We start from the raw sequence: 18474 nt of genomic DNA, 5'->3' as shown, positions 1-18474 counted from the left end.
TCTGTGTGCACTTGTACGTCTGACTGTGTGTGTGTGTGTGTGTTTGTGTCTGTGAGAGAGAAGAAGAGAGACAGTGTGAGGGAGTAGGCATGGTAGTCTCTGATTGTAGTCGCACGGACTTAAACATTGTGTATTTATTATTCGTTTTACCACGTGTGTCATACAAAAAGTTTACAGGTATTGTGTGGTAGTACAGGATGTGAAATGTTACCGTATTTGTGTAGTTGTATGGGATGCCAAAAGGTGCAGGCCGTGTGTGGTCATACCAGATGTAGGCAGACATTGATTGGCTGTTTGTGGTTTTCCAGGAAGTGAACTGACATTTATCGCCTCGTACCATTTTCCGCGCCATTTCCCCGCTCTAGCCCACCGGCATGGCCGTCCGCAGGTCGAGTCTGGACGTCGCCCCCAAGTCCATCAAGGTGGGCTCCCAAGTGGAGGTCATCGGTAAAGGTCACCGCGGTACTGTGGCCTACATCGGCGCCACGCTCTTCTCCACCGGCAAGTGGGTGGGCGTTATCTTGGACGAGCCCCACGGCAAGAATGACGGCGACGTACAGGGCAAGCGCTACTTCACCTGCGAGGAGAACCACGGCATCTTTGTGCGGCAGTCCCAGGTTACACAAACTGCTTTCTATCCATCACGTTTTCACATGAATTGAAGAATGATAGTAATAACAGGAGGCAATAATACAACGACTGCTAAGATAAAATATTCTCAGTACAAACACCTTACATCTTGAGCGGATACGATTCTTATTAAGGGGCAGAGGGCCCCATTTCGATTTGGTACCCCTTCCTCTGTTATCTTGGGAAGACAGGATGTTAGGCAAAATATACAAGGTGAACCTTAACTAGGTTCATCCCATACAGCGCCCTCCTTAATTTCTCGGTCCTCGTTCTTTTCCCCCTTTCTTTCCCCTTTCTCATAATCAGCAGGTGAGATCGGTTGGGTGGGGTTGGGGGGTGGGAGATTGGAATAGACTTTTATTTTTTTTATTTATGTATTTATTTAGTTTTTCCTTTCCTTTTTTTTTTGTTGTTGTTGATGTTTTTAGTTTTCTTTTGAATGTTAAATGTTTCTTTGTGCATACTGAAAAACTTGGTGATTCCTATACTACTATTCCTGTACTGTCATCCTCATGTGAACCTTGAATCTCCAATAAACCTTACTTGACACAAAAGATAAAATATTCTGGTATGACATGAGATGTTCAAACTGTAGTCCTGTAAGCAAAGATTTCCTAAGGCGTGTTTACAGGTGTGTAGGAATGCAGTCAGGCCATACTGTCCGTGCCGTCCACTTCCAAAATCTAGTCTTCCAAAGCTGAGTTTCCAAAAAAAAAAAATATAAAAAAGAAGATACCCAGCAATGTTTCAAGCCAGCGAAATAAGAGGACTAAATAGGTGCTCAACAGCCAGGACAGCCAAACTATAACAGACTCCTTACCTGGACAACTTCATGGGGACGAGCCCAAAACAAGGAACGCTGGAGCTGCACACACAGCTAAAGACGGTGTTTGATGAACAGGGGCGACTGACGTTTCGATGTCTACCTCAGTTCAAAAAGCCTTTTCAGTCTCCCCTGTTCATTAAACAGTATCTTTTGCTGTGTTTTCTCCAGTGTTCCTTATTCCAGGCTAGTTCCCGTGTGTTTGCTTGGGTAAGTCCTTCACTATAGACCGAATTTATAAACATTCAAGAAACCTCAAAGAAATAATGCCATGTACATGTATGATTTTCAGATGTTATTTTTAACGATGAATGACCAAAAAACTCCTTAAATTTTATTGTCCATTCCAACATAAGTTTTTGTTTTACATTAAAACTTCAGTATGTCTGGTAGGCTAGGCCCGATTTATTTTATGTTATGGTATTTCTCTGATTGTGGATGCTATGTTTTTTTCTGTTCAGATCCAGCTCACTGAAGATGGAGCAGAGTCCACTTCATCCGACACCCCGGAACTGACCTCCAGGTTCTCCCAACAAGGTAAATGAGTACTGGCTCAGACAAGTCATTGTATTGTCCTCCCATTGGTGGGCTGGGTACCACATGGATTGGGACTGGCCAATGAACTGCAACAATAATTATTTAATATTTGAGCACAATAGTCACGGTGGCATATCAGTTCCCCTCCACAATATCACTTTTTTCTGTAATCATACCTGGTGTAATAATGAACCTCAAAATATCAGAGGCACATTAAATGATTCCACGAAGGGGGGAAAAATAACACTGTCACTGTGATTGGCTGTCATATTAACACACAATAGATGCAAGGTTTTTTTTCTCCAGAAGCATTTAGCATGGCCTCTGAAGTTTGGAGGTTCACTTCGACATCAGGTATGGGTGAATGTGGGGGAAAAAAAGAAAGCTTATACGCTGCATGGCGGTTATAATAAAATATTAGATTGGTGAAGTGTAAATTCACTAGTGTGAATATACTTCTTTACTGTTCAAATTATTATCGGGCTAATCTCCTCTGCTGCAGATTTCTAATATGTACGTGGTCAACAGCCTTCTTATGACCTTCTTAATAAAATTGCTTTGTTTCCCCACTGTTCCTCTTTGCATTGTTTGTCTTTATTTCTGTGTCTGTAGCAGTAGCTACAGCATCAGTAGCAACAGCATTTTTCTAGGGCGAGGCCCTTCTGTCTGTTTTATTGGTGGGTGATCAACCAAAGCCGGCTTCACACGCACAAGCAAGTCCACGGTCATGTGTTCAGAATTATTTCTGTCTGAAGGCATCCGCTGTTTAAGGGAAACTTGCCGCTCGTTTGTTTATTTTCTCATCCCGTGCTTTTCACTCGGGGGCATTCCGAAGCTTAAACGGCGTTTGTCCTATTCATCCCCGCCATCAGCTGATATTTGTGTTTTCACTGCTCGACCTACTCAAGCAAACTGGTGTTTCGCTCCCGGTGCCACAGCGGCCCAGTCTCTATGTCAAAGCCGTCCAAACTTTTCTATTTCTCAGCCGAACAAAGTTTGAAATGTTTGAAATTGATAAAGATCTCGTTATCCGCAGTCCATTATCTCATTGCTCCAGTCTGCCTCCCTTCTGCAGAAGTGCCTTTGTACCACTAGGCTCCTGAATTGATTTAGACAGATTAATAATTTACCTTTCAGTCCCTATGAACCCACACCCTGAGCCGGACTGAGGAGGACTGGCTTCCCCTGCTGAGTTTAGTTCCTCCCAAGGTTTCTTCCTCTGTGCCACCAAGGGAGTTTTCCCTTGCCATTGTCAGTCTTGGCTTACTTTTCTGGGGGTTCAGGCCAGGGTATACTTTGATGCATCTTTGTCACAAACGATTTGTAAATTCAGCTCTGTGAAAACATTTTCATTCCATTTGATTCAAAGGATTAGGGGATTTTTTGCTCCTCTTCAACAAAGCTAAAATAATAATAGTGTTTTAGTGCTTATGCTCTGTGTTTTTGTGTGCCTTCTGTTGCTTTCAGAGAATCTGGAGTCCCCAAAATCAAACAAGACGGTGAGTATGGGAGAAGTAAATGTCATACTGTAATTCAGCTGCACGCCCAAGTATTGTCCAGAGAGTGAACCCGTGTATACGTGCATGTGCATCGGAAGTTCTGCACAAATCACACCATGTCTCAGTAATGCTTTCGGTGGCTGCAGCAGTTCCCCAGACCCTTCACAGGGGCTGGGGGAGGGAGGTAGGAGAGGGGGACAGGTGGGCCAGACGGTGGGAGGGACAGTGGAAAAGGGAGGACGGTTGCAATGTCATCCACCAGCAGTTTCTCATTATTCAGTGACCGACTCCAGGTTTACACCCGGCCAGACCTGTTTCCCTTTCAATGTCTTTTTTTTTCTCTCTCCATCCAACTGTGAATCGACTGTGACCGTTAGTCCTCCATTTTCCCCCACCTATGTGTGTGTTTACATGCTGCCTCCCCCTTCACACAAACAAATATGCTGTGACAGATGCCAGCTCTCAAGAAGGTAGAGAAATAATTCAGCGTCTGTTCCCAGGGATGTTTGTCGCATTTATTGGCCACAGTTAGTTGGGCTTTGTCGTTAAATATCGCCTTATATATGTCAATCCAAACAGTTTCGATACATTTCATCTCTCTCACCTTGAGGTGGAATTTGGGTTTAATGTCGCAGCTTGCCATCGGTGATATGCTGTATTCCTCTTTTGGGATTTCACCATTAATATGTATCACTTGCGTCTGCCTGTCCTCCAAAGCTGCATACTTTGCTTGCTGCTTCTATGCTACCCTGTTCCCTAAATAAGCCGCCCTTCCGTTTATTTCAATTGCCTTTTCAAGATTCAACTGAATTCACAACTTCAAAGGGGATTAAAGCACTGCTTGTGTTTGCCTCTGATTTGTGTTCAAAAACAGCATTTGAACAACATGTTTAGCCTAAGTGCACTTAGCATTGCAGCTTGTGGTTTATTTTATATCTACTTTTTGCTCAAGCTTATATCTGCTGAAGTGCTGGGTTATAATCCAAGGATGTGCACAGGCTGTAAGAAGCTTTGTGTGCTAAGACGTCTTTGCTTGTTCCCTAGAAAACACAATAACACAACCCAGGGAAAAGGTTTGGGTGAATGTACCATGCATTTGCAAATCTGTCTTGAAAGGGCCTTTGAGTTGGTGTGCTTGGCATTTCTTTGAATCGTACAGAAAAAAGGAAATGTTTCTCTAACCTTTAAAGTACTTTCTGCCATGCACGCTAGTTGTCGATTAATGGAAAACCAGGACAGTTTATGAGCGAGCACCTCGTCAAGATTCAAGCATTTTTTACTCCTTTGGAAGTCTGGAGATATGGTGCAATCTTTAGCTGTTCACTGATGATGGTCCTGTTTGCCTGGTGCCTGCTCAACATGCCATCCCTCGGTTGGAGGCAAGCCTGTCGGGATTGGTTAACCTCGTGTCTGCTCCTGCAAATGTCTGCTTTTCCGTGTCCGCCTGTCTGTCCGTCTGTGTCTCGTTTCTTTTCCCGTGCGTTTGGCTGAAATCGACCTCTCTCCTCCAGAGCACACCGCGACATGCCAAGGTGAGCTCACAGCAGGGAGTGGGGAAGTTTGCAGTCCACTTTAGCCCCCCCGACATTGTTTCTGCTCACTATTTGCATCATTTAAATTTTCACCGTAACATATGAAAAATTGGAAGCAATGAATCTTTATGATATGCTGATAATAGTCCTGTAGTTGGCGGGTGGTGCTGTAGAATGAAGTCTGGGATTCACGAGACTGTAGTCGCCGTATTAAAAAGGCAAATTTACGGGCTTTTGCGGAATATGTCAGTAGAGAGCACTGAACACTGGTATGGAATAAGGTGGACGTTTAGTAAATGGTCTTTGAGGTATAATTCTAGAGAATAGAGGTATAGAGGTTGTGGGGGGTTGTGATAATGAGAATCTTTATCCCATCACACGTGACAGTGGAACAGCCCTGGTCGCCTTACCCCTTCCAGCTCTCTGCCATCCTTAATTATGGTATGTCTGTGTAGCACTGTATAGCAGTGTCCTGCATGAGGGCCTTAGGGCACTGGGTGTGGTCTATTTTGAGCTGGTGGGAACCACACGTCACGGTTGGAGTTCAGCTGCTTGGGTGTGGCTTTGTGGGGTGGAGTAAGGAGTTGGAGTCTCATTGCCATGGACTTAGGAGTTTGCCTCATAGCTATTTTGCATGGAAGTCTCATCGCCTTTTTTTCAGTGAGATTTAAGTTGTCATTGGTTTTCTTTGAATGCCTGACACTTAAAATGGCATTGAAAAAGGCCACATTTTTCCAACAGTTTGTCTGAGAATTATTTAAACTATAGTCTTTATGACCTTCTCCAGAAAAGCCAGTTTAGTTGTTTTCTTCTCCAAGTAATTCCCTTCAAACACAGGACAGAAGGGAAGAAAACATAGTTAACTGTTTATAATCTTGCCATTTCACTCCTGGGCCTCATGATGGTACTGTTGAAGAAAACTAACTACAGGGTATTAGCTTTTTTATCTCTCCCGTGTTCACATCAGCAATCTCTTCTGTCTCCTTTACTCCCTCTTCTCTTCCCTCTCTCCCCCCCCCACAGCCCCCTCGAGTCACTGGCTCCGCTGCCTCCCAGGCGGGCAGCTCGCGGCCCCACTCCGGAGGGGGGGCGAGCGAGCCGGGCGCGCCCGCACAGGCCCTGCTGGCAGCGCCCGCCGTCCCCTCTCCCAGCAGGACGCCGGCCTCGCCCGCGGCTCCTTCCCTCGCCACGGCCAGTAAGGTCAGACTTGCTCACGTTTCGCTGCGAACCAGTTGCTGATCTGTTCTTCCCCCCCCCCCCTCTAATAGTATGTAATGAGTCGTAGAAATCACATTTTGCTCATATTTAGATTAAGAGTGCTTTGCGCTTTAGACTGTACTTTAATTATGGAATAGATTACAGCAGAATAACTTTATTTTTCCCAGGGGGGAAGTAGCTAGCATACAGTCAAATTGAAATAAATTCATTAATGAAATGACAGAAATTGCACTTGGGGATTCCTAAATTACTTTTCTATTATTACAAATTAGAAATTAAGAATTCTATTAAAGAAATTCTGGTGAGAACTTCCATACCTAAATTACATGGAACTAAAATCATAAACACTAAAATATATTTTGGACTGTACTAAATCAGAAAATAAAATTACAAATGGAAATTAGAATAATGCATATGAATAAGTATGTGTAGTACTCACATTTTATTGGGTAAGGTCTGTTCCTTTGTCATCACTGGCCTTGTTGAACCAGTTAGGATGAATTGGCGCAAATGTGGATTCACAATTCTCTTCAAGTTGGTAGATATTAGTACTGGCACCATTGCCTCATTGCAGGACACAATGCTATTTTGACTGTCAGGCAGCCGGTAGCTCTCTGGGTCCCTTCTGACTGATTGAGTGTGGATTCCCCTTCTCCCTGTTCCGCAGGTGGAGGAGAGCCTGCGGGCCCAGGTGCAGGATCTGCAGGAGAAACTGGAGACCCTGCGGATGAAGCGGGAGGAGGACAAGGCCCAGCTGAAGGATCTGGAGAAACAGCGCCTCCTGCTGGAGCAGCTGCAGGAGTGGAAGAGCAAGATGCAGGAGCAGCAGGCGGACCTGCAGAGACAGCTGAAGGAGGCCAAGAAGGTACCACTTCCGCTGATCTGGGATCAGCTTAACCTAGCCCCAAACCCCAGAAAATTTATTATACATGTTGAAATTGATCTGGGGTAAGTTGTAATTAACCCTAATACAATCAATCCCCCAGCCAGGATGTGTCAAAAGCTAAAACTGATCTAGATTAGATTGTGTTAAGCCATAATCAAAATCCTGTTCAGTTTGTGCCTAAAAGCTGCTTGAGAGTTGGTAACCTGGCACCCAGGGGCATTTATTTATTGTTTCAGACTGATCACAAGGCTGTTCCTCTAGCTTTCAAGGTTTATAATGTAGTCCGGTAGAACCGTGTAAGAGTACAGTTAGTGTCAAAATGTAATCGCTAAAACTAATGCGGATGTTTCACCTTTTGTTATTTGCTACTAATGTTAGTCATCTGCATCTGTCTACTGACAGTTGCTCACCTCATTAGGTCTTGACACCAGTTAACTGGCAAAAATTTAACAGTTCTTGGTATCATCATGAAAACCAATGTTTCTTATCAGAAAAAAATATTCCAGCCATACTTTAGTACTATTAAACACATGCCTAACAAAATTCCCCTGTTGTGGAGAATGTGATGAATTCATTGTGTTGTCTATTGGCATTTCCTGAACATATAATCTCCAAAACCTCCCCAGGAGACCAAGGAGGCCCTGGAGGGCAAGGCACGGTACATGGAGGAGATGTCGGACACAGTGGATGCTGTGGAGATGGCCACGCTGGACAAGGAGATGGCGGAGGAGAGAGCGGAGTCGCTGCAGCACGAGGTGGATTCGCTCAAGGAGAGGGTGGAGGAGCTGACCTTGGACTTGGAGATCCTCAAGCACGAGATCGAGGAGAAAGGTAAAAGACACGCCCCTCATTCTAGACATCCAGTTTATATTTTAATGACACACACAACACAACATGACCACAATCCAGGGTTATTACTACATTTGAGGGTGTGGTTGCTAAAAAGGAAGCAATATGTATGTACATGCATACATTAGAAACAAAGTAATTATTTGAAAGTGTAATAATATACAAATGAAAAAAGCTTATCTACCTAAGTAGATAGCATAATAATGTTAACGGAGGAAAATGGCGATAACATCAACCATTTATAGAGTGCATAAAATGAATTATGTAAGTGACGGTCTTCTGTGATATTGGTCTGCACAGCTGAACCCAATCATTTGCTTTTCCTGTGCTATAACTGCGCCAACGTGCAGTAGCCACTTGGAAGCTAGCAGTATAGTATAATGGGTGAGGAGCTGGTCTTGTAACCTAAAGGTCACTGGTTCAATTACCAGGTAAGACACTGCCGTTGTACCTATGAGCAAGGTACTTAACCTGCATTGATTCTGTATATATTTGGCTGTATAAATGGATGCAATGTAAAAAAAAAAAAAAAAAAAAAAGTTGTGTAAGTTGCTCTGGATAAGAGCATCTGCTAAATGCCTGTAATGTTATGTTAATTAGTGCCGTTAAATCAGGTTTGTACTGCCAGCACTAATGGATTTAACAACCCGTGATTTAATAACATTTGCTTGCCGATGCTCATATGTTTATAAACATGGAAAGTAGCGGTAAATACGCATACATTATCCAGTTCACATGTAGACCGTTACAAGGACAAAAGGAACTTCAATTATTAAACATATTGGGATGGCTGGTATGCCATCCCGCCAAGTTACAGCTTATGGCATGCCCCATACCTATACGGCACTAAGATTTTTGCACTTTTCCGGGTTCCCTACAGAAAAACACACAATGACCACAGACTCTCAGCCCTTAAAAACATTCATTTCTGTACCTTCTGACCCCATTTCAACTGACAGAATTCACCAACATCTTCACACGTCCACACAATAAAGCCCCAAATGTAGGGGATTTAGCGTTTTTTCCTTCCTCTTTTTCTTGCCTGATAACATCATCACAAATGCTCCAGGCCCACAACGAATGCATCTTCCCATTAGAAATTTAAGTACATCAGCCAATAAAATCATTGGATACAGAAACAAAATACAAGGCCAAGTTACTTTAAACAATATAGGAAACATTGGGTAGCATTGCTTTGGAATACAGCTTGTTTAATTTCTGTGAGGTAGCCAATATTGTTTCTTGTAACTTGGAGTGATTTTGATATCAATACTTTTAATGGCAGGCCTAGATTTCTCCAGTTTGAATTAATGACTTATAGACAGTGCTTTGTATGGTTGAATAATTTGGCATTATTGTACATTGAAAACATGTTTTTCATCAGATTAACTTCATACATTCGACTGTATTCCCATGTAGACAATAACATGCATATGACATTTTTTGTACTTGCACTGGTATTGATGCACAGCACATGTATTAAAAACCTTGGTGGAACTGTCCTGCGGTTTCAGGAGCTTGTTTGTTCTGGCCTGGCTTCTGGTCTCTTCTGGTGGGAGACTGATAGATTGGGAGGGCTACAGTTACCTTCATACTGTACCTGTTTCCTTAACCTCATTGGCCTTAAGGTCACTGGACAGCAGGGATGGACAAGTCTGAGGGCAAATCATGACTTGTAGTCTAATTATATGGGTTTGGTCTTACTGATGTATGACAAGCATGGTAAGTCAATTGGGGGATGTGGCTGGGGAGGTAAAACCAGAAAAAGCTATGTACCAAACAATGGTTATGTTGTGTCATTCCAGGAGTTGGATGAACCAGAAATCTATACTTGAACACACATGCAAAAAGGAGAACAATAGTTGTCCTGCAAAGAACATATGACCAATATCAACCGCAGGCCATCCCGGTTTGTGTGAGATCACAGGTGCTGGGACCCACAGTTTTCTTTTGTTAGAGCTGTATTCGAGAAACCCATAGTTAGTGTTCCGTTGGCCGTACTGCACAGGGTTTTTATCCTTTCCCCAGGGTCAGATGGTGCGGCGTCCAGCTACCACGTCCGACATGTGGAAGAGCAGAACAGCAGGCTCAAAGAGGCCCTAGTCAGGCAAGCGCACGTCTTTACGTTCACCAATCCCCATCCCGGCGGCTAGCCTCAGGCCTCTTTATACCAGTTCTCAGATTTGGTCCTGGAGGATCCGTGTCTATGCAGGTTTTTATGTTCCAACTCCAACTGCAATCCCAGAATTTTAACAAAGTGTAAATGATTTTTAATTACACTTATCATGTTTTGAGGGATTATTATTTACCCTTTTAAGCTAAATTATGTCAGAAACAGCATTGCATGCCATGAAGAATAGAAGTCCCATGTTCACATTGTGCTAAATTGCAAACAATTACATAAAGCGGGGTACAAAAATTTTTTAACTGATCAATTTAAAGACTCCGGTGAATCAACAGACTCACTAACTGGTGAAAGTGTGGACACATGGCTACTAATGTTAACCATTCGGTAGATGATGAAGAAAGACAATGCAAGTTAATATCAAATTTTGAAAGGAGTTAAACATGCGTGCTCCACAACCTTAACTGAGCGAGAGATTAGAACGAACACCCACAAAACCCGTGGTTTGTAGGACGAGGTGTTGCAGTGAGGAGTCCCGGCCCTGTGTTTGAGCGCTCGTGAGCTCCGGTCCCTTCGCAGGATGAGGGACCTCTCGGCGTCCGAGAAGCAGGAGCACGCGAAGCTGCGGAAGGCCATGGAGAGGCAGAGCTCCGAGCTGGAGACGCTGCGCCTGCAGAAGGAGAGGCTGGAGGAGGAGGGCAAGGAGGCGGAGACGACCATCGACGAGCTCAAGGAACAGGTTCCATCCGTACTTCCATACATCCCCAATGGCACAGGGACAGAGGGGCTATGCAGAATACTTGTGCAGGGGCCTTCTCCATCTCATGCCCAGCACAGAATCTCCATATAGAAGACTCTGTTGTACATCAATCTCTATTACCATTCTGCCTTACGTTTTATAATCCCCATACTGAGAAATTTTATCGCGTCATATAATTTTTGTCCTTGAATTCTCAGGTTTTTCTAAATTGGGAGTTTTCTCCTGGCCAATTTTCAATCTGTATTAATTTACCATTAATGCAAATATATTGTAATAGTTTGAAGGTCAATGAGGGAATTAGAAGGCTGTAAACCCATGCAGTTTCATTACCCCGCATGAAAACTGCTTAAATGTGACATGATTTGCTGCGGCTTGTTAGCGATGACATTCTGAAAGCTGGAATCCTGGGTAATGTGTGGCTCCTGAATTTTTGAGAGCCTCCACGGGGTTTGCCTCATCGCCACTATGTTTTTCTCACCTGTGTTCTGGCACAAATGTTCCACTGACCCAGGCTACCATACAGGCTCGCTCATACTCTTTGTTGTTATCGCATGTGATGTGGCAAAGCAGGGTGCTTGATTTAACCTGGATTCTAAGTCCATTTGCAAGTTTATGCATCTCTGTTCACTGCTAATCACTGATTAAACTGAAAGAGTGTGTGCAGTTGTACAGTAAGTTAAGGTACAATACTAGATTGTTAATGGATACAGTGATTGTTTTATCCTGTAACATCACCAACTCCCTCACACACAGTTGTAACACACATTAATTTACTGGAGGGGGTATTTTGATGAAGAAAGCCACATGATTGCCCATAGCTGTATGCTTGTATATATGCTTGTATGATTTCATTGTCATCTATAACCTGGCTGTATTCATAGGGGGCTGCTGGGTGGCTCATTCGGTTAAAACGCCACACATAGGTGAGCCTCGAAATCCCGGAACGGTTGAACATTCCAGATTTGGGAGGGAATTGCAGCCCCGGGTTGAGCGCCAAATTGAAGAAGACCAGGTTAAAACCTAGCATATGGCTGGACCTAACACACGTGATCTGGCCGACCGATGGTGTGACTTCATAACTCGGCCGACCAACGGTGTAACTTCATCACTCAGTCAGTCAGTCACTCACAGACATTCGCGTTTGTAGGGCTGGCCCCGCTGTTGCGGTCCAGCCAAAAAAATACAAATGGATAAAAAACGTAATATATTTTCTGCATTTATTCTTTGGATAGAACAGAAACCGGTAATTACATGCCCTCAACCAGCAAGCGGTCTCTGTCTCAGGTGGACGCAGCTCTGGGGGCCGATGAGATGGTGGAGACTCTGACGGAGAGGAACCTGGACCTGGAAGAGAAACTGCGTGAGCTGAGGGAGACGCTCAAGGACCTGGTGAGCGATTGGCTTGGGAGGAGGGGGGGTGCGGGGGCGGGGGCGGGGGCGGGGCAGTCCGATCCGGATCAGCGCCTCTGAGGGCGGTTGTCAGACCCCAGTTAACGATCCTTGAAGGAGCCTGTAGGGGATGCGGGGATTGACCAATCAGGGGTGGCGGCCGGCGTCGGGTCAGGATACAGGGAGATTTAAGCCGCAGATAAAAACCGATCAGACGTTTTCAATATGGTTCCCGAAGATTGGGACGGCAGCTGACCTGAAACCGTCCCTCTGGCCCCCTTCCCCCGCCCATGCCCCCCCCCCCCCCCCCACACCCCAGGAAGCCATCAACGAGATGAACGACGAGCTGCAGGAGAACTCCCGGGAGACGGAGCTGGAGCTGCGGGAGCAGCTGGACCTGGGTCGGGCCCGGGTTCGAGAGGCCGAGAGGAAGGTCGAGGCGGCGCAGGAGACGGTGGCTGACTACCAGCAGACCATCGACAAGTACCGCGAGCTGACCGCTCACCTGCAGGTGATGTCACCGTCCATCTTGTGCCATCTTCTTCCCTAACAAACGGTACTTCTGACCTCTGTCGATTCACAAATGTACACCATTTCATTTTTCAGAGATGGTGTCACATGATGTCGAAAACCTTTATTTTCTGTCGAGTACCGATGCTCTTTGACTTTACAGTATGTCTCGGATATAAGGAAATCAAGAGAGGAATTGCATACTAATTGACCAAACAATAGGCTACAATGAAGGAAAGGGCAAAAGATAACCAGCGTATATTCACTAGCAAAGGAGGTTTAGTTATTTGTTTGTTGAGAGTATTACTGGGCTCTATTTTAACGATCTAAGCGCACGGTTTAAAGCACATGGCGCAAGTGCATTTAGGGTGTGTCCAAATCCACTTTCACTAGTTTAACAGCGGATAATCTGAGCGCAAAGTAAGGCGCATGGTTCAAAGGGGTTGTACCTAGTCTCTTAATTAATCATAGGTGTGTTTTGGGCATAACATAAAATAAACCAGAGTGTCATCTCCTATTCCCTTTAAAAGCTGGGTGCGCTTTCACCTTGGTGGATTGCTATTATAGTGGCAGATTTGCCAAGTAGTAGGTAGTATATACAGTGGGGTCCAAAAGTCTGAGACCACATTGAGAATCTATAATATTTTCACGTAAACCTGGAAATAATCTGAAAGTTTGAGGATTCAGAAACATTTAAAAACACAAGAATTTATTACATGTAAAATGAAGAAGAAATATTTAAGATTATGCACTATTTCTAGGTCAGCAATCAAATTTAAGCAAATTTATACTTATACTATTATACTACTATTTATACAAATACATTGTACAAAAGGTCAGATTTCCTTGAGTTGTATCCCTTCCATTGAAGCATGCGTTCAGGTGACAGGTGGATTTGATCTACTCATCAGAGGCTCGTTCAAGTAACTCAACTTGCAGCCAGTGTTCACCTGTTATAAATATGTGCCTCAAGTTTCCAGCAAATCATTGCTTACTAAGTAGCACTGTGATAGTGGGAAACATGAAAGTGTCAGAAGTCAAATTGTTATTCTAAGCAAAGAGGGGCTTTCTCAGAGTCAAATCATGGCTAGACTAAAGGTTTCTAAGAGGGCAGTGCATGGAACTCTAAAACGCTTTGCAGAAACTGGATCAGTTGTATCCAAAAAACGTTCAGGAAGACCAAAAATGACCACACCATCAGAAGATCAATACATCAAGCTTAGTTCCCTGAGAGATAGAAAAGCAACTTCATCACAGATACAAAATTTGCTAAATAAAGAACGCAAGACTCCAATCAGAAAAAGTACTGTCAAAAGAAGGCTGTCTTGTAGTGGTCTCAGAAGACGAGTAGCAGTTTCTAAACCACTTCTCAGGAGGGGAAACAGGGCCAAATGCTTGGGGTGGGCTAAGAAATACCAGCATTTCACAGTGGATGACTGGAAAAAAGTCCTATTTACTGATGAATCCAAGTTTGAGATTTATGGCAGTAGCAGAAGGGTGTATGTAAGGAGACGAACAGGAGAGAGGATGATACCGCAGTGTATCAAACTCACAGTGAAACATGGTGGTGGGAATATTCAAGTCTGGGGGTGTTTTGCCTACTCTGGAGTTGGACACCTGCACCAAATTGACTACACCCTGACAAAGGAGAAGTACCACTCCATTCTTCAGAGACATGCTATACCCTCTGGTTTGCATCTTTGTGGAGAAGGATTCATACTGCAGCAGGATAATGACCCCAAACACACCTCAAAGTTTTGCAAGAACTACTTGAAGACCAAAGAAGTCCAAGGAGTCCTGACTGTCATGGACTTTCCTCCACAGACACCTGACCTCAACCCCATTGAACATTTATGGGGGCACTTGAAGACTGAGAAAGCCACGCATTCTGTGACATCACAAGAAGCTCTTTGGAACATTGTCAAATCATGCTGGGATAAACATGGGTCATCAGGTTATTCACAAACGTGTGGAGTCCATGCTAGCTCGAGTGCATGCTGTCATTAAAGCAAAAGGGGGACATACCAAATACGAAGATATTCTGAAGTTCATGTACATTTTTCAAAAATTCAACTTTTCACTCAAATTGTTAAGCTGATATTATCATTTGTAATGAAAGAATTAGTATTACATTCAAAACAAATGCAAAATAGAAATATCTTGACTAGTGGTCTCAGACTTTTGGACCCCACTGTATATATATATATGTATATATAATATTAATATTACCAATATTATGACTAACCATTATGACGTATTTTTTTAAAATATCGCGCATTGTGCATCCGCCTATGTAGGCGCATATTACTATCTTAATAATGCGCCCTTAAAATAACAGTAAAATACTGCGCCATTGACTTAAGACCAGGTTTTTGTTGGTCAATCGCGAAATCGCTTTCTGCTGCCTCAAGATTGCAATGTGCCAACAACGTGCCTGACCACACCTCATTTTAAGACCAACACACCCATGGGCGCTCAGATGGGTGCAAGTACATTTGCTATTTAAACAACGTGGGCGCCGGACAGGCAAATGACAACTGCGTCGGTCTGAAACTAGCAAAGACACTTGCGTTGCGCTTGGCGCCGGTTTGAAAATAGAACCCTTTGGCTTAAGCACGTTGTTTCAGTTGGCTCTGCCTTCAAGCTTCATTCCTGATTTGTTTAATTGCATTGTTGATTGATTTTGTCTTTTTAAGCAAGTTTAATTTTAATTAACTTATTTCTGAAGGCTGGCTTATGTTTTGTGGCATTAGAGGATAAATGACCTCATTGCCCCCTGCAGCCTTGCACCTCCCCCAAGCAATCGTGTAGCAACTCCAACCCACATTTAATTAATTGTTTTTTTTAAGCAGTTCTTCTTTACTGGTTCTGATTTATAAAGCGTGCTGATCTAAGATCAGTTTTCCCCCGTCCATAACCTATCCATGCCCTTTACGCAGAAAAAGGCTTAGCTGATTTCTGGCAAGTGCATTCTCATACTTCACGATGCTTTATGAATTATGATCCCTGGTCACTGTAATGGACAGGGAACGCAGCTGACCTTCGGAGGTGTTTTTCGCTACCACGTGCCGCGGTTCGCTTGTTAACGCGAAGGGGGTCCTCACACAGGAAGTGAACAGAGACCTGAGCAGCCAGCAGGACGCCATGGCGGAGCGGAGCGAGCAGCCCGCGGCCGAGCTCTTCCAGTTTAAGATCAAGTTCGCCGAGACCAAGGCCTACGCCAAGGTGGGTGCCACGCTGCGGAGGCCATGTTCAAGGGTGCCTCTCTAAGGGCGGGGCCCCAGCGGGGGAAGCATCAATCGACAGTACCTAGCAATAGCTAAGTTCCAGAGCAGTGGCTCATCACCCTTATACTGATGGGCAGATGGTTTTCGTTGTTACTGAGGATGCTCTTGTTCAGTTAAAGCATCTGATTACACAATTTACTCGTCTCACCTGGTTTCCTGGGTCTTCATTTGCTCATTTTTAACACTAGCCTGCCGAGGTCAGGGTGAAGAACCAGTGGTCCAGAGGATGTATGTGCATATAATATCACTACAAATTCTTTTCTTGGATTTAGCTCGAAAACACTTGTATTGTACTGTATTTATATTTGAAGACTCTGCGCTACTGCGCTACGATATTGTCTTTTATGTATCCTGAGTGTACAGTTGGTTGTCCAATAGTCAAAATTATTTATTATCTCTGTGTGTGCGCTTGTGTGCATGTCTGTGTCTGCGTGCCTTTGTGTGCATGTCTGTGTCTGCGTGTGTGTGCGCATGTCTATGTCTGCATGCGTGTACGTGTGTGCTTGTCTGTGTGTGTGTGTGTATGTGTGTATGCGCGTGTCTGCATGTCTGTGTCTGCATGTGCGTGTGTGTGCATGTGTGTGTCTGTGTGTGTGTGTGCATGTCTGTGTCTGCATGCTTGTGCGTGTATGTCTGTGTCTGCGTGTGTGCGCATGTCTGTGTCTGTGTGCATGTACGTGCATGCTTGTCTGTGTCTGCGTGTGCGTGTGTGTGCATGTTTCTGTCTGTGTGTGTGTGCGTGTCTGTGTCTGCGTGTGCTTGCGTGTGTGTGCGTGTCTGTGTCTGTGTGTCTGCATATGTGTTTGTGCGTGTGCAGGCCATTGCGATGGAGCTGAGGCAGATGGAGGTGTCCCAGTCCAGCAGGCACGTGGCTCTTCTCTCCTCCTTCATGCCCGACTCCTTTCTGTGGCACGGTGGAGACCACGACTGCATCCTACTGCTGCTGCTCGTCCCACGGCTCATCTTCAAGGTGTGTGTGTGTGTGTGTGTGTGTGTGTGTGCGTGCACGTGTGCACATACACGTTTATTTTATAACAATATTAAATCATGGATGACTGCCATTTATCACTTTACATGTTAGTCAGATGTTAGTCAATGTGTTGTTTTCAGTTGTTATTGTTCTGAAGGCATCATAAATATTTCTAAAAATGGCAAATTTACTGCTCAGGGTTTTAAAACGTTTTGTTTTAGTTCATGAAAAATTCTTCTACATTTATTAAATTACATGTGTTTATACCTAGAATATTGTGTGAGCATGTATGCGTATGCGTTTTTATACTGCAGTGTGTTTTCATGAGCATGCCTGCGCGTATATGTTCACGTGAAATGCGTGTGTTTACACGGACACTTCCGTATGTGTTTGGGGCGCTCACGTATGCTTAGGCATGCGTTTTTATACTGAGACTGTGTGCGTGTGTGCGTGTGTGTGCGTGCGTGCGTGTGCGTGCGTGTACAGGTGGAGCTGATCAGCAGACAGACGCAGGAGAAGTTTGAGCTGCGCGAGGGCTGCTGGGAGCAAGCTGGCCTGCAGGGGGCGGTAGGGGAGCGGCTCAGCTTCGCCTCGAACCTCGTCTACTCCCTCAGCACGCTGCAGGCCACGCTGCACAAATACAGGCAGTGAGTACCACTGCCCTTCCCTGCCCTTTACCCATCCTGTGTCTACGTCTGCTGCTCTTTCCCCTCAGTCTTCTGCAGAACGCACTGCAGGGTTATTAGCAGTACTGGCAACCCCCATGCAAATGAAGGGCTCTTTAGGGTGTCACGTTATTTGTGGATTGTGAATCCTGGCCAAGGAGTTCAGTTCAGCGTGTGATTGTAATGAATGTTAAATAATGGGTGTCCACAGTCATTACGTTAATGGTCCGTGGATCTGTGCTCTAAGCCGCTATGCTGTAGCAGTCAGGGTTTTCTATAACGGTATCAATTCACCCCTTATTGGTGGAGCTAGGCACAGTGCCACTCCCTTTCCCGTTCGGGAACAGTGAGTCATATTTTTTTGGTGACCGGTTATTCGTTAAGTCTCGCCTCTCCTCTGTGTTTTAACCACACCCTCACTGCCAGCAAACCTCATGCAGTGTGGAGATGTGTTTCAACACCACGCCCTGACCCTGTATCAGTCCTTACACCCCTCCTCCCCCCCCCATCATGCTGTTGTAGGGTTAAGTTCAGGGGCAGGTGAGGACACCCTGGGTTGGTTCCTGCAGTGGCAGAATTTGCCATAACCCCTCAGGTCATCATTGTCTTTAGATGGGCAGTCACCCTTATAAACAGCCTGTGCCCTCAAACCAGTGTATATTGATGATTTCCCCCGTTTAAAAGCTTCCCTTTATAGTGACCACTAGATGGCAGTGCAGAATTACACTAGTCACATTGTTATTGTGAAAACACTTTTTAAGACGGTCATTTCTAAGAACTTGACATCTGCACTG

General features: G+C 44.6%; 1 protein-coding gene across 2 annotated transcripts in view; it reads left to right on the top strand.

Moving 5' to 3' along the window:
- The window catches only part of LOC118231047 (dynactin subunit 1-like), a 43257-nt gene that overhangs the window by 2241 nt on the left and 22542 nt on the right, over window positions 1-18474 (top strand). The window contains exons 2-17 of one of the 2 annotated variants that reach the window (XM_035424478.1): window positions 366-617; window positions 1915-1990; window positions 3458-3489; window positions 3942-3959; window positions 5001-5021; window positions 5409-5462; window positions 6045-6221; window positions 6907-7104; window positions 7752-7956; window positions 10003-10081; window positions 10679-10838; window positions 12144-12248; window positions 12568-12759; window positions 15867-15983; window positions 16863-17015; window positions 17502-17662. In XM_035424478.1, coding sequence (XP_035280369.1) covers window positions 366-617; window positions 1915-1990; window positions 3458-3489; window positions 3942-3959; window positions 5001-5021; window positions 5409-5462; window positions 6045-6221; window positions 6907-7104; window positions 7752-7956; window positions 10003-10081; window positions 10679-10838; window positions 12144-12248; window positions 12568-12759; window positions 15867-15983; window positions 16863-17015; window positions 17502-17662 — 2000 coding nt within the window. The remainder of the gene's footprint in view (window positions 1-365; window positions 618-1914; window positions 1991-3457; window positions 3490-3941; window positions 3960-5000; window positions 5022-5408; window positions 5463-6044; window positions 6222-6906; window positions 7105-7751; window positions 7957-10002; window positions 10082-10678; window positions 10839-12143; window positions 12249-12567; window positions 12760-15866; window positions 15984-16862; window positions 17016-17501; window positions 17663-18474) is intronic. The other variant, XM_035424479.1, reaches the window with a different exon arrangement.

This window comes from Anguilla anguilla, chromosome 7 (genome assembly GCF_013347855.1).
Source record: "Anguilla anguilla isolate fAngAng1 chromosome 7, fAngAng1.pri, whole genome shotgun sequence".
Classification (NCBI taxonomy): Eukaryota; Metazoa; Chordata; class Actinopteri; order Anguilliformes; family Anguillidae; genus Anguilla; species Anguilla anguilla.
The sequence above is the reverse complement of the archived record's forward strand: the minus strand, read 5'-3'. Positions and strand labels throughout refer to the sequence as shown.